Source organism: Oenanthe melanoleuca, chromosome 5 (genome assembly GCF_029582105.1).
Source record: "Oenanthe melanoleuca isolate GR-GAL-2019-014 chromosome 5, OMel1.0, whole genome shotgun sequence".
Lineage (NCBI taxonomy): Eukaryota > Metazoa > Chordata > Aves > Passeriformes > Muscicapidae > Oenanthe > Oenanthe melanoleuca.
Window position 1 is genome coordinate 44,442,866 of NC_079339.1, and position 14,974 is coordinate 44,457,839.

General features: G+C 38.4%; 1 protein-coding gene across 1 annotated transcript in view; it reads left to right on the forward strand.

The window, feature by feature from the left end:
* The window catches only part of KCNK13 (potassium two pore domain channel subfamily K member 13), a 43,401-nt gene extending 29,927 nt beyond the window's left edge, over window positions 1-13,474 (forward strand). The window contains exon 2 of the mRNA XM_056493158.1: window positions 11,888-13,474. Coding sequence (XP_056349133.1) covers window positions 11,888-12,780 — 893 coding nt within the window. The 3' untranslated portion in view covers window positions 12,781-13,474. The remainder of the gene's footprint in view (window positions 1-11,887) is intronic.
* The last annotated feature ends 1,500 nt before the right edge of the window (window positions 13,475-14,974 follow it).

The following is a 14,974-nucleotide window of genomic DNA, read 5'->3' on the forward strand; positions in this document are numbered from 1 at the left end:
TGCCTTCATTTTCTTATTTGGTGTGCATTACCCTTAATAGGAGGGAGTTATATTATTACTGTTCTTACAGCTATTGCTGTTCTAATGACTAGATGCAAATCAGAAAAGAAGTGTGCTTGGCAGATCTCTAATAAACATGGTAAATTAGAAATATAGCTTCTCAAACTGAATGTGAATTCCTACTGGTCATGTAGAGCATAGGTTTTAGAGATACTTGGAAAATACCAGATGTGTAAATCTTGGAAGAGAAGCATATGGAAACAGTAGTGGGAACCTAGATTTTCCTTAGCTAGTGCAGTGGGTAGAAAAGCTTACTCACAAGATGCCTTCCTACTCAAACCAGTGAACCCCTGGTTAAGATTTTAAATTTGTTCAGCCTGTCAAATTGTTTGTGTTCCTGACCCAGCTCTTGGGGATCAGTACAGGCTGCACTGTGTGCTTTGGCTCACTCCAAAGAGAGCACTGCTGCAAAGGGTTGTGTAAAATGGGGAATACAGAAGTTTTAAAATTATGTGTTCACATCTTACAAGCCAAAGCAGGAAAGCACATTTCATTTTTAAAGACATCTGTACTGTACCAGTTGGTATCATTGTGTTGAGGTAGACCTGATCCTTGAGCAGACTGTGTTGGCATGTGCTTACTCGTACAGCACTAGAATAAATGTCATTTCCTCACACCTGCTTGCATCAGTAAGTTGGGACTATGCTGAATTACCTGCCCTCACACTGCTGAGTTTAAAAACAGTCACTTCAGCCTGTTTAAAATAAAATTAATTGGAGGATATCATAATAAAACCTCAGAATTTACTAGCTGAGGAGAAGAAATAAAGCAATATTAAATTGTACTAGAAGTAGCATAACTCTACAGTCTCCTTAAAAGGGTGCTTTTTATGGTGATATATAAAAGGTGGCAATCTGGGGTTTTTTAAAGTTGCATTTTCTAATGTACCAAAAGTAATATACCATAAACATTGATGTTTTCAGTAAACCTGAGGTGAGCAACATCCCTGAAAAAAATAATTCCATGTGCTGAATAGGCTGCAAAGCAAATGGTGTCTTTGCCTGAATCATTAGAGATCTCCTCAGATGCAGTGGTTCCAAGGTAAAATTGGTAAGGTCTTAAATTGAAATTGTGAATGTTTTGTAGAAAGACAAGAGTGGAAGAACTTCACATCCTCTTCCCCACAAGCTCCAAGGCCTTAGCTGTGGCAAGACATGTAGGAGGTAATCTACAGAGCACTGTGTGTTTTCATAATTGAGTTGTGACTAAAAACTGAAATACATGATTATTTTGTGTTGAATATGTACCCTAACAATGTATGGAGAAAATACAGTAATTTGCCATTCAAACTATGTATTTTTAGGCACAGAATCCTGTTCTCAAATTTAAATTGACATGCAGTAAAGTAAATCTGGTTTGCTAATATCCCTTAATAATTTTATGAGAACAAATTGGTTCTCACATTAAAACTTGTCTGGGAGGAAGTACCCAAAATTCAATCATGTGCATGATGTCAGTTAGCCCAGCCTCCCTCATGTCTATGGTTTTTATTGTGTCAGTAAGTATATTGAGTTTAATCTCTATGAAATGCTGGAAGCTGATTAATGAGATTTTTCTAAGAACTTTCATAGTAGCTATTTTCTACTATACATGATTTATTAAGTAATGAAGCAAGGTAAAAATAGATTTTCTGAGCTTGAATTTTTGCTAAGGAACACAACAGAAATATGACATCTAACACAAAATGAAAGGAGAAAGTGGGAGGGAGGGAGGGAGGGAGGAAGGACAGAATGTGCAGCAGAGCTGGAATAACATGCAAATCCTGACAGAGCAAGCAGGGAAGCAGGATTCCTATGAATTACCTAAAGCTTGTCATTGCAGTTCTTCTGTTAGGAGAACTATTAGCAATGCATTTTGAAAAAAAATAAATCATAAAGCCATAAACATGTCAAGATTATATAAAAACACATTTTAGCAAGGACTTTTTAGTCCTTTTGTTATTTCACAAAATACTTTTGTACTGGACCAGCTAATTTCATCATTCAACATTCTAATGTTAATATATGCTTAAGGCATATTATTCTACTGACAACAGTCTGGTGTGGTTTTTTTTAGGGTTTTTTCCTACATTTTGCACTTATGGGAGTTTGGCAGCTGTGGTCTGCCTATGCTGCTGGAACAGGGTTAGTTTTTCTCTGTCTACATCATTCTTTATCATATGTGTTGAGAATTTTTTGAAAACTCTACACATAAAAGCATGATCTTTTCCTCTTCTTTTAAAACTCCTTTGGAGAATGCGACTCATTTATCTGCTTGTTAGAAAAGTTGCTGTGACTCTGAAAGCATTAATTTCTCCAGCTCCTTGCTGGGTGACTTTTTCTGTGTAGTTCAAAAACCTTTCTTTCACCAGTCTGATAGACTGTCTCTTCAAGTACTTCACTAACAGGCTTTTTCTTTTAGGAGAGAATCCTTTGTGGCACAGGGTTTTGTTCCTATTTTTCAGCATGGACGTTATATGCCTTTTCATGTATGGCAAACTGTTTTGGACTAAGCTTACAGGAAGCCATTATAGAGAGACAGAAGATGGCACAGAGTCCTTTTAGTGCAGAAAGGACTTGATAAATAGCCTCAAAACTTTCATATTTCTTTTTACACTGTTAGCCACTAGACACTTAGAGTCCTAAGAAATCCTATTATTTAGTTATGTGCTTCTTTTCCAAAGCAAAATGTACTGTTCAGCTGGGGAATAAGTACTGTGAGGTTAAACCTACTACTAGTAGAGGTGGCATCTTCAAAACTTCTAGAAAGAGCCACGACTTTACTTTGTCATTTTTTCAAGATTGTATTTGGAGTAAATTGGGCATTTTTTTCTTCCTCTGGAAGAATATTCAATGAATTAAACAGGCAATACTACTATGTTTTTTTGGATAAACATAATTAGTAAAAGCTTTCTCAGCTTCACTATTTTCATAAGCAGATTGTGAAAAATAATTTTAATTAAATTTAGTTATTTAACTGATCAACATTGACAGTATTAAGTAAACCATGCCACATCTGTGAAAAGAGTATATATATACAGAGCTGAGTGTTGTCCATAGGCTGCCAACCACTGCACCATCATACTTCCAGGTTTAACAGCTTCCCAAAGATTGGGAAAAGCTGTCTTCCAAAATAATCTGAAATCTCTATGATGATTCTTGTGATAAAGTTCTCTTTGTGCATTTTAAAATGCATTTCCTTCTTTAAACAATAATGTTTGAACAGATGGGCTCTTCTGAAGTCCCTGTTCCTTAGCATGAAGGCCAGGACTTCAGGCTTCAGGAAAAGGAGCAGCACACTACATTGCACTCCAGAGTGCATGTAACCTTTTCGAAGTTCAGCCAGGCATTTCATCCACAAAAATTTTACTCTTATATTTTTCAGTTTTATAATTTCTATTCAGGGATTGTCATCAGAGAAGAGCTCACTTTCCCTGGAGGCTCTCAAATATTTTGCTGGAAATAATAGCTGCAGATACTTCTGGGCAGAGAGGAGAGCTCCTCTAGAATGGCTCACACTTCCAACAGCAGTGCACTAATTGCTCACCAAAAAAAAGCTGTTAATTCAGTTAACCCTCTTGCAGAGAAAAATCTCATAAAGCAGAGAGAAAGTAAAGAAAGATTTATTCAAATAAATAAATAATTTAAATAAAGATCTTTAAATAAAGATGTCAAAAGCTATTATGGACCATTTAACTTTTAATCAAAAATCAGAAAAAGTTTCACAATTTTACCTGTAAAAAGCTTCACTGCAGTTTTATATTTGCATATATGAATATTTCTGTTTCCAGGCATCATTAAAGTGTATGATCCTTATTTCCACAAATCTATAAATATCTGACTGGAAAGCCAGAGATCCCTGTTATCCTTTAGATAAAGTCCCATCCAACTGGGCACCTACCATGCAAGGGAGGCCTTGCTGAGCGAAGGAGCTGGACTAGCCAGTCTCCAGAGGTCCCTTCCAACCTTAGCCACTGTCTGATTTTGGGATGCCCATGGTACATCACTTGTTCAGTTATATCAGAAAATGCCTAGCTCTGTAGCTTTTAACTACTCCTTAACATCTTGCTATAATCTCATTCAGTTCTGCCTGCCTCTGCATGCCTGTCTTGTCCTTGTTTAACTGTTTGCGTGGGTAAGGCAAATGCTGAGACTTGGAATATGCCTGATGCACAGGGAGCAGAACTGATCATCACCCAGAGAGCTGAGAAGAGATTCAGCCCTTGAAATAGGTGTTGTGTTGTGGGTGTTTTTACATTTGCAATGGCACAACACTTTGACAGCCAAAATTACTGTGGAGGATTTGGAGTAGCAGAGCATTGAACCTCCCTGTCATAATTTACAAATGGGTCCTGTTTTACATGAATATTTGGACCTGTTAAAATCATGTGAGTAGACTTGATCACTGAATTTATGCTTGTCTTACAGAAATTTGCCACTAGAGCTCTCACTAAAAGAGCATCTCTGGCCTCATAGGAAGGGACATTTGCTTTAGATTTAGGAAATCCATGAGCCAGGGATTTAGCAAGTCCTTTTACATTTTGAAAAAGCCAGACATTTCAAAAACAAAGGTACACACCTTGCTGTTCTGTGGATAGAAGCCAGCACAAGGTTTCAGCAATTACTTACTCTTTTCACTGAGCCAGAATTCACTGTGCTTTCTGCTGCTGTCACATCTCTTTGATTTTTTTTCCTTTGTTATGGTATCTTAAGTTTGTCTTGACATTTTTGCACCTGGTGCCAAAAATGCTTTTGTTTTTGGTAGGTGGTATAGTCTTTGAAGAATCTCAGCACTATTCAGGTTGAGCAACCTGGTCTAACAAGTGTCTCTGCCCCTGACAGGGGAATTGGATTAGATGATCTTAGAAGGCCCCTTCCAACCCAGACTATTCTGTAATTTTATGATTGCTTGACAAACTCAGATTTTTTCCCAAAGTGTCCACCCATCAGCACATCAACACCCCCCACTCCAGAATAAATGTTTGCTTTCAAAATGTTAAAAAAAAAAAAAAAAAAAAAAAAAAAAGCCTTTGCCCCCTTCATAACTCCTGGCTGTTGAGACACAGATTAACAGATAAGAAATTCAGAGTTAATAAAACCAAAGCTGAAGTTTATCATCATATGCTCCATTGCAACCACTCTCAGATATGTCATATCTCTGTTACCAGTTGTCCAATGATGACTATTTCCTGAAATCTCTGATAATATTTTCTGTCATCATTTGCCAGTTTTTAAAATTTTAATTACAATTACAATCTGTTTTTGCTTTTGTATGGAATATTTCAAAATCCTTATTACACACAAGACCAACAGCCTTTTCCCTATGGTGTGACCTCATGGGCCTTGTTTCGTATTTGTAGCTCCTGCAGCACCTGCTTGAGTACGATGACTTTTTTTCCTTTATTCTTAGCTTTTTGGGGACTTCTGTCAGTCTCCAAGAAACTAAAGCAGTATCTGTACAGTCTTTTATGCCATGGTCTTTTGATCTGTCCTTTAGATTGGTGTATCCAAGCATCAGGCCAACCTAATTTTCTGGGTGAGGTTTTTGTTTCCTGGAAAGTAGCAATGCTGAGGCCCTTGGCTACCAAACTTCCTCTCTGACATCCAGATAAGGCTTGATATTGCTTAGAAAAATGTAATCACACAAAAACACACCTGCACATATACTGTTTTTGCAGCTTACCAAAAATAGGTTCTTATCTGTAATCCTGCAGATGTTTTTCTTTACTTTTTTGAGCTTAATACAGCTGAGATATTTTTGCTTTACTTGAATCACAAGTGACATTGTTGCTTTAAATTGTTGGTATATAAAGCCAGGGAAGAGCTTTAATTTTGCACAGTCCCCTCCAGTGAGATGCCCCTAACAGTATGTCCCCAAGCTCAGGTTACCAAGACAATGCAAGCAGGCACCACTTGATTTTTGCCCCTGAGGGGGCCAAAAAGCCTTATTTCCCATAGTTTTACCCCTAAATGAGAGGAAATGCTAAAGCTTCATTCCAGAGAAAAGCTGTATATGCCAGCAATAAAGTAACAATAAGCAATTTTAAACTAATCTTTGAAAATTCTTGAAGTACAGCTTTGTATGATTCAAAAAGGAAAATTTTAGAGAAGGTGAACTTACAGCTTAATGAGTACACACTATTAAGTTCCTATTCCATGAGTGGGGTTATTATGTTTACACAGACTGAATGACTGCAAACAAACCCTTGAAACAGTGTTAATTAGATTCACAATTCAGATGAGCTATTATCTTGCCAAGATGAATTACCATTTGAAGTTACTGCTATTTTTTAGTAAGGTAAACTATTCAACAGAAAAGAAATGTTTCTGTTCAACAAAAAAGAAGTATATGTATATGTATATGTATATATATATGTATATGTATATGTATATGTATATGTATATGTATATGTATATGTATATGTATATGTATCTGACTGTATCTGATGTCAATTTGTATATTTTTCAGTTTTGCATATATATATATATATATATATATATACACAAATCTTGTCCACAGAACTACCACTCATCAGTATTACTGTACCCATACCAAGGCAAAAGCTGTTAAGCACATTTGAGCACAGGATTTCAGGTTTTCTTGGAGGCACAAGTGCAGGCACATGTGCCTTTTCACATATTAAAATGAAAATGTGATTGAATATTAAATACAAATGTATTTAATATTCAATGTATATTATATAATTAGATTCGTGTTTATATGTTTTAAGCCTAAATAAAAACCTTTAAATGACTGTTCAACAAGTTATGAAGTTTGAAAATAGCAATAAGGTATTTCAAAACTGAACTTTGTGCTATCCTTCTAGTAACACAAAAGCTGTACAGAGGTACAAATCTATCTAGGGGTAATGGAAAGGACAAGACCTAGGACCTCCAGCATCAAAAACTACATAAAAATTATAAACAGAAACCTTAAGGTAGTCATAAAACATTTATACATTGAATTTATGTTCACACAGCAGTTGTTATAAGGCTGTGTACATTTCTTAGAGATGATGTGAATGTTAAGTAAAATATATTCTTAATTATATAAAACAGACTGACAAGGTTTCCATAAATAATCTTATGTGAAAATCATGGATTAATGAAAATCACAGTCATATATTCTTTAAGGACTACACAGACATGACAACAGAAGTGTCAACAGATCCCTCATGATGTCTATTAAAACTATTTTTTGATGGCATTGTTCATTTAATGTTGTCCCTTTTGCATTCCTTCTACTTGTGTCTCTTAGATTCCTTAAGATTGGAAGCTTTTCTTAAGGTAGGTTTGTTTTCAAGGCAGAACATGCAGTTTCCCATATGTGAAATGAGAGAAGGGCAGTAACAGGCATCCAGCTCTCCAGACAAGGTTTAACAATGACACTCTGTGAGCTGAACTTTGCTGTGTTAAATAGAGACATTGCCTCACACACTAACACAAAAACAGTTTTTCTTATGTCTTCTACAACAAATCGAGATTTTGCTATTTCTAACCTTGAAGTCCCATTCACACACTTGGTGTGACACTAACCCACATCTCTGTCACAGGGTTGGGTTTACAGAAGCCTTTTCTCAGAGGGCAAGAAATGTTATGCCCAATCTCTTACACAAGTCTTCTGTCCCAGTGATGGCACAGACAGAGCACAGCATCCATGCAGTCCTCCAATCATTATCTCCAACCAGCCCTTCAGCCTCACTGAAACAGTGCCAAGAGTGCTGTCTGTCAGGTGTGATGAGTCTCCAAACAAGTTAGAGAGGGAAAAGATCTCATATATGCATTGTTTCATCAAGACATCCCACACTGTTAGTTCCAGCATCAGTGTTGTCCTTTTGGAATGGACTGAACCCTGCCAGGAGGTCTGCAGAAGGTTACATCCCTCTCATCCTGCCTGTGCATGACATAGCAGGTGCACTCTGGCACAGATGGAAGCAGCAGCAGCAGCACTCAGGGCAGGTCCCAGATCACCAAGCAGCTGAACACTCATCACAGCAGTCTGCATTTATGACTCAGCCCAAATAGCCCTGGAGACATTTCCAGGTATTACAGCTCTGGAGTGCTGCATATGCTGGGCAGGAGGTGCAGAGGTTGCTTGGGCAAATCCAGAAAGAGAAGGGCAGAGAGCACAAAGGAATGCTGTTATAGCCATGTATCCCTGCCTCTCTGGGCAGGCTGAGCATTTCCCACCACTCATCTGCACAACAAAATAGCATTGGCAATTAAATAAATGATACCACAACCCAGACTGTCCCGATAAAATATTTTTGTCAAATAATTGTTGCATTAAAGGAAAGTTTCATGGCTAGCTCATTCTCCCTTCCTCATAAGAGACAAGATCAAGATGGTGAAATTAATGTTTAAGACGACATGCATGGATGTATATCTCACCAGCCAGCCATACAGTTCAGAGGCTGATCTTCCACTGATGGGAAATCAGAGGTGTCTGCATGCATATATTTGTGTGTGTGTGTGGTTTTCTGAACAGAGTTAGCAAAATCAACAACACTAAAGGTATTTTTTCATATCAGAAACTGGACCTAAGTGCAGCTTTGTTGCTGTCAGGTAGCTGTGACAGCACCATGCCTGTTTCCATCCATGTGTCCTTTTATACAGTGGAAGTCTTCTCAGAAATGAGGCTTTTTGTTCTCTTTCTGGAAAGAAGAACTTAATGTCCTCCTTCCTTTCTGGAACAGGACACTTTCAAACTTGCTAACATAGCAGTGTCATGAGGGCAGCAATGTGACAAGATTTGAGAGTCCTTTAGCTGTTCCTACAAGAGTCTCTACAGGTGAGAATTACTCTAGCAGAAGTAGTTTTGTTAGGAGTACTTATCCTGCTCAGAGAGCACCAGAGGAAGTTATCATAGCAGAAGTGAATTTTGCCTAAATATTGGTGTCTGCACACTGTTGGAACAGTGCAAAGTAGAGGTCATTTTCTCAAAGGAGTCTTTGAAGTACAGCTTCTGTTGGAGTTGTTTCTTCTGTCTGTTTTAGAAGCATAAAACATCCTTATGTAGATTGTTCAGTACAAAATGTGTCTTAAAAAAAGAGGGTCAGAGTCTTTGCAGGTTTCTAAGACTTCCCGTATTTCTCTTTACTAATTATTATTTTCTTGATTTTTTTTCACTGCAATTGAAAGTCTTTGTCCTATTTAGTTTGGTTCACACCTATCATGAATCTCAATTATTATCCATTGTCTATTTCACTGGAAATTCATCATTTCCCCAGTGACTGTCTAAACCAAACTGACAAAGATAAAGAAATAAATATAAAATACATTAGGAATACAGACACAACATCACAAAGAGCTCTCATTGTAGCCTAACTGGAATGCTGTTTTTTGTTGACTCATTACTATAGTGTTGCCCCCTCTTTCTGCCTACTTCCTCTTTGTGGGATGGGCAGGAGCAGTGAACTGCACACATTCAGAAAGGAGATGAGACCTCTCAGAAAAGAGAGATATTTTTCAGAACAATAGACCCAATTTCATGATCTAAAATTGACTGTGAAATGCATATGTCTGTCCCAGTCTCCCTACACATATGCTATATGAGGCACCCCAGGCTTCATTTGTGAGGGATTAGGACTGATGAACTATTTCTCATACTTTTTCATGGCACGAGGTGCACCAGGAAAAGAAAACTGAAGTTTTAATTAATGTGACCTGTGAATGTCAGGACATCTAGAATTAAAACACAAAATGCCAAACCATGTGTCACCAGACAGAGGGTGATGAGTGTGGGTAATGACCCACGAGAAACACTTACAGCAGTTGGTAGCACTGGAGTAGTTTGCAACAGAAAAGATGGAATTGCCTAATATTGGCCTGGAATAGGCAGTTGATGTCCATTTCGTCTTGTTAGATTTCAATACAGTCTTTTTGCTTTCAGATTGAGATTAATATTTCTTGATGCTATTCATTGTTGGCTTTTGGAGGATTCTGCTTTAGAACTTCCTTTTGGACCTCAGTCCTTCTTATCAAAGTGGCAATTGATGAGAATTATAGCTGCTTACTTTTCTCCATTTATACCCAGTACTTCAAGAAATAATGAAGTGTGATAGTACTGTACTGTCATTGTGATTTTCCTTTTTAGTTTTTTTTATATAAGTGTACACTTTTGGTTACCACAGAATATAACCTGAACACACAGGTTCACATGGTGGAGGTCATGACTTACCTATAAGCCAGCCTGTACCAAAAATAATCATTAAAACTAGAATTATAGAGGGATCAAGTCATGGAACAGAAAGTGAGGGTGGAAAGCAAGAGGAAATACTTGTGTACCAAAGGCAACAACAGGAAAAAAATTCTTGTGAAGAATGTTTTGTCTGTAGTTTATCACTTGTCTTGTTGTCATCTGCACCACAGAGCTGCAGTCCAGCTCTCCCTAGCAGAGAAATATAGTGAGGAGGCTGGAGCCTCCTTAGGACCACTTGATGTTTGATTGTGGATTCAGGCAAAAGTCCAGTGACCCTGGAGAGCCCACACTTGGAGCTGCTGTTAGTGGGGGTTGAGCTGGAGGGGTGAGGGTGAGCGCTGGCACTTCACAGTGTGATGCAGGACAGGTGTAAGAGAGGAATTTCTGCTGGCAGCAGGTTGCTAGTGAAGGGAAAGAGGTGCAGTTTGGCACTGTTGGAAACACGGTCTTTTCACATTGCTCTTGTCTTATCTTTGAAGTACAAGTGTGTCATACTGATTATATTTTCCTGTATTTCTCAGAGCCTAATATCTTTATTTCATAATTAGCATCTCGTAGTTGCAAAGAGAAGGAAAAAACCCAGTGATTTTTCTGTCCTGTCAACTAAAATGTTTTTGCTTAGTTGGTCAGTTATGTAGCCCATTAATAGTCCTAATAAAAAATTAATAAAACACTAGCAAAGATTTGTCATGAGTGTTACTCTAATCTGCTTAATGCTGTTCTGGACATCTTTTTATTTTTTAGCAATATCTTATTAAATCAAGATTGTCTTATCAACAGTTTTAACCAAAACAGAATTACTATTTTCAGGCTTTAGGATGGGAAATATTTGAGAGTAGATTAAAGCACATCTGGCCTGAGAAATCCCATGTAAGGGAATCAGACCAGAGGAGACTTTTGATAAGATCCACATGCAGACTTGAGCTGTGGAGTGGGACACAAAGAAATAGAAAAACTTCAGAAATGCTAATTTAAGAAGGGAATTATGATGAGTGACAGACAGCTGAGTCAGATGCAGGACATCTTTAACTCCTACAGGGACACTGATGAAGGGCTGATGGTCCTGTCAGAGGCTATGTCATGCGATGTGTGCTCCCAGCCTGGGCTTCCAGAGCCAGGCTACAGTGGGTGCTGAGTGCTGGGCGATGTGCCACCTGCACTAACACCAGGAGTCTTGAGCCTCAGAGAAATTTCACCTTGTGTTCCAAAGACTTGGTGCAGATGGATCTCTGGAAGGCAAGAGCCACCCCTGGCACAGAGCCGTGGTGCAGAAAAGCATCACACTGAAGAAAGCAGCTGCAATAACCCCAAAGCCTGGAAACGATCCAAAGCACAAAGAGAGAAAGAGTGAACCTAGCAACCAGACCAAACTTCAGACCTCCTCTAAACTCCCTTTTCCTGTCTATGTGTTTTGTTCTGCTTTTTTTTTCATTCTGATTCTGGAGGAAATGCTGGCATGTGTTCCTTCCCCTTACAGCTCAGACATAGTCAAGCACAAGTGGGTAACATCTGGGGACAATATATTTTTTCTCAAAGCTTGGCTGTAGCACAGGGAATTGCTACCAGTTCATCAGTCTTGCACGTGATGAAAGTCCTAACATGGTACCTACAGGTTTATTTTTTTCAACTGTTCTTTTTTGTTTTCCAGGGTTTGGTATGACCACCCCAGCCACCATTGGAGGCAAAATTTTTCTGATATTTTACGGCCTTATAGGATGTGCAGGGACCATTTTGTTCTTTAACCTGTTCCTGGAGCGCTTGATCACTGTCATAGCTTACGTCATGAAGTCCTGCCACGAAAGACAGCTGAGGAGGAAAGGGGTTCTCCCTCACAACGGCCGGCGGGGCTCGGGGACCTCGGAGGTGGACAGCTTGGCAGGCTGGAAGCCCTCTGTGTATTATGTTATGCTGATTTTATGTGTAGCATCCCTCATCATTTCCTGCTGTGCCTCTGCAATGTACACACCGATTGAAGGGTGGAGTTACTTTGACTCACTTTACTTCTGCTTTGTGGCCTTCAGCACCATTGGCTTTGGTGATCTGGTCAGTAGCCAGAACATCAGGTATGAGAGCCAAGGCCTTTACCGCTTTGGCAACTTTGTCTTCATACTCATGGGGGTGTGCTGCATCTACTCCTTATTTAATGTGATCTCTATTGTCATCAAGCAGTCCATAAACTGGATATTAAAGAAGTTTGCCTGCAAGTGCTGCCACAGATGCCAAAGAAGATTATTTCGCTCACGGAGGAACGTGGTGATGCCAGGAAACGTGCGCAGCCGGAGAAACATCTCCATCGAGACTGATGCTGTCAATGAGAGCGACACCGATGGGCGCCGTCTGTCAGGAGAGATGATCTCCATGAAAGACTTCCTGGCCTCCAACAAAGTCTCACTGGCCATCATGCAGAAGCAGCTGTCAGAAACTGCCAATGGGTATCCAAGGCAAATGAGCTCTAATTCGAAGCAAAATGGATTCTCTGGTGGGGTTGGAGCCCTAGCAATTATGAATAACAGACTGGCAGAGACAAGCGTGGATAGGTAAAATAGTCACAGTAGTAACAGTGAAACAGTGTGAACCATTCAGCAGGTATTGAAACGTGAATCAAGTGAAATAGCTAGGGAGAGAGCACACCAGAGGGTGGGATGGCTGAAGGGCATACCTCCTGATGGAAGACCTCTTGAGTTTTTAGGGGGCTGTCGCCTAATGTTTTTTGCGTTGTCCTGGCCTTCCTTCTTCCCCATCATTCTGCTCCTCAAGCAGGTTACTGCAGGAGGATTTTAAGTTAGCCTTCAGATAAAATTTCCATGTTCTGTTCTTCTCTATTATGTGATATACAGATTTCAGGGTAAGAAATCTGTGGGATGGGAGGAAACCAAATGTGTCTACTGAACACATTCCTAATTCAGAGATTGTTTGGAGCCTTCTGTCTTACTCTCATCATGCCTGTTTGCTGGAAGTGACTTATCTGAGACCAAAAGATGAATCAGCCTTTATGATATTGCAGGTGTAATTTGATGGAAAAAAGTAGGAAAGTTCATGGGTATATTCTGGGCTATTGTAATGTGAATGGGGAGAGAATTTTGCCTTTAGAATTTATTTAGTCTTTTCTATAAGAGGATACTGTCAAAAATGATAGAATAAAAATTTATCCTTCTTCTGTTTACTTTTCTTCATTTGCGAAATGTGATTATTTTCCAGGGATGCTTTTTCTTCTAGAATTTAATCACTGTGCCTGTTTCAAAAATGTCAAATTAAATTGAAAATTGACATACTGATGAGTGGTATGAATTATTCCACAATAGCAATCAAAGACTTTCCAAATTTCTGTTCATATTTGCCTCAATTGTGACTGAAGCATCAGGATTGTGTGATGCAACTAGTAGCTGAGTTTACACAACAGTCTGTAGTGTGCAATTAGATTGCCATGCCAGCATCCAGAGTGTTACTTTAAATGACTGTGATCACAGAATCACTTTGGCAGTGTCCTTTTTCTCTTTCGTGTAACTCTGTCATTCTTCATCTTTTTCTCTGGCTTTCAGTGATAATAATGACTGGGTCTTAATGAGGGAAATAGAAAATGTTTAAACTCCCTATTTTTCTCAATGAAATGCTCTGGGTGTTCATTATGACTAGAGAGGAAATTTCAATGAGAAGAATAATAACAGTGAGAAGATCATGAGAAAAGGAAAAGAAGTGATCTTTAATGACAGTGAAATCATCTTTTGTATTAGGTAACTAGAGAAATAAGGGATTAAATTAACATAAAATCTAGCAAGAATTTAAGGAAGACTGGACTGAATTCCTTATTCTCCTTTAAACATGCAACACATTGAAGCTAAACAATATATGAGAGTGTAAATAAGCAGAATTGGTCACAAAGGACCCCATCCCCTGGAAAGAATAGTGTATGCACCAGGTCTGAATGTTTTTTCACAGCTGGAAAGCCTTTCAGAATAGTGCAATATTAGAAAATTTAGAACATAATTATGTAGTTCTCTCATACAGAACAATGCAGATAGCCTCTTCAGTTTAATTTGTATTAGGAATTACTGTCACAGCCTTTTTCGTCATTCTGGCCTAAGGTTCTTTTACTTTGGTTTCTAATATTGTAGAATAATATTTTTATACTCATTTTATCAATATTTGAATTTGAAAACAAAAGCTTGGAATTCTTTCACATAATTCAACAGATGTACTTAACTAGTGAAAAGATTGAAAGCTCTTTTTACATTATTAGGGTAAAAATTCCGATTTAAACTCAAATCCTGCTGTATAGTTACAAGGAAAGCTTCAAGCTGAAGTCATCAGTCCAAATTCTGATACCTGTCTACTCATCTGTGCAGCAATGGAATAATCTTAACAGTACCCCTTTATATTTGCATCCATGTAAAATCTGAATCAGCTTCCAAACCCTAACTTCTGTGAGAAAAGCAGTTTTATTTGGTTTTTTTGGGGGGTTGTGTATTATCAAAATTTTCCACTGAGCTATTTCAGATGAAATTATAATACCTAAGATCCATTACACTGTTACACTTTTTTTAATCCCTTTGTCTCAATCTCATGGAATAAAAATACTTGGCTATAAAAACAGAGAAGTACTGCTCTGAAGCCTTCTTTCCAAATTCATTGGGAAACCCCTCTGTTCACTGCCTGTAACCCTAAGACCTCATTGCTAGTGATGTACTCCTCTGCCAACTAGCAGAAATAGTATAGAACTGAACTCATTGCTTCAGCA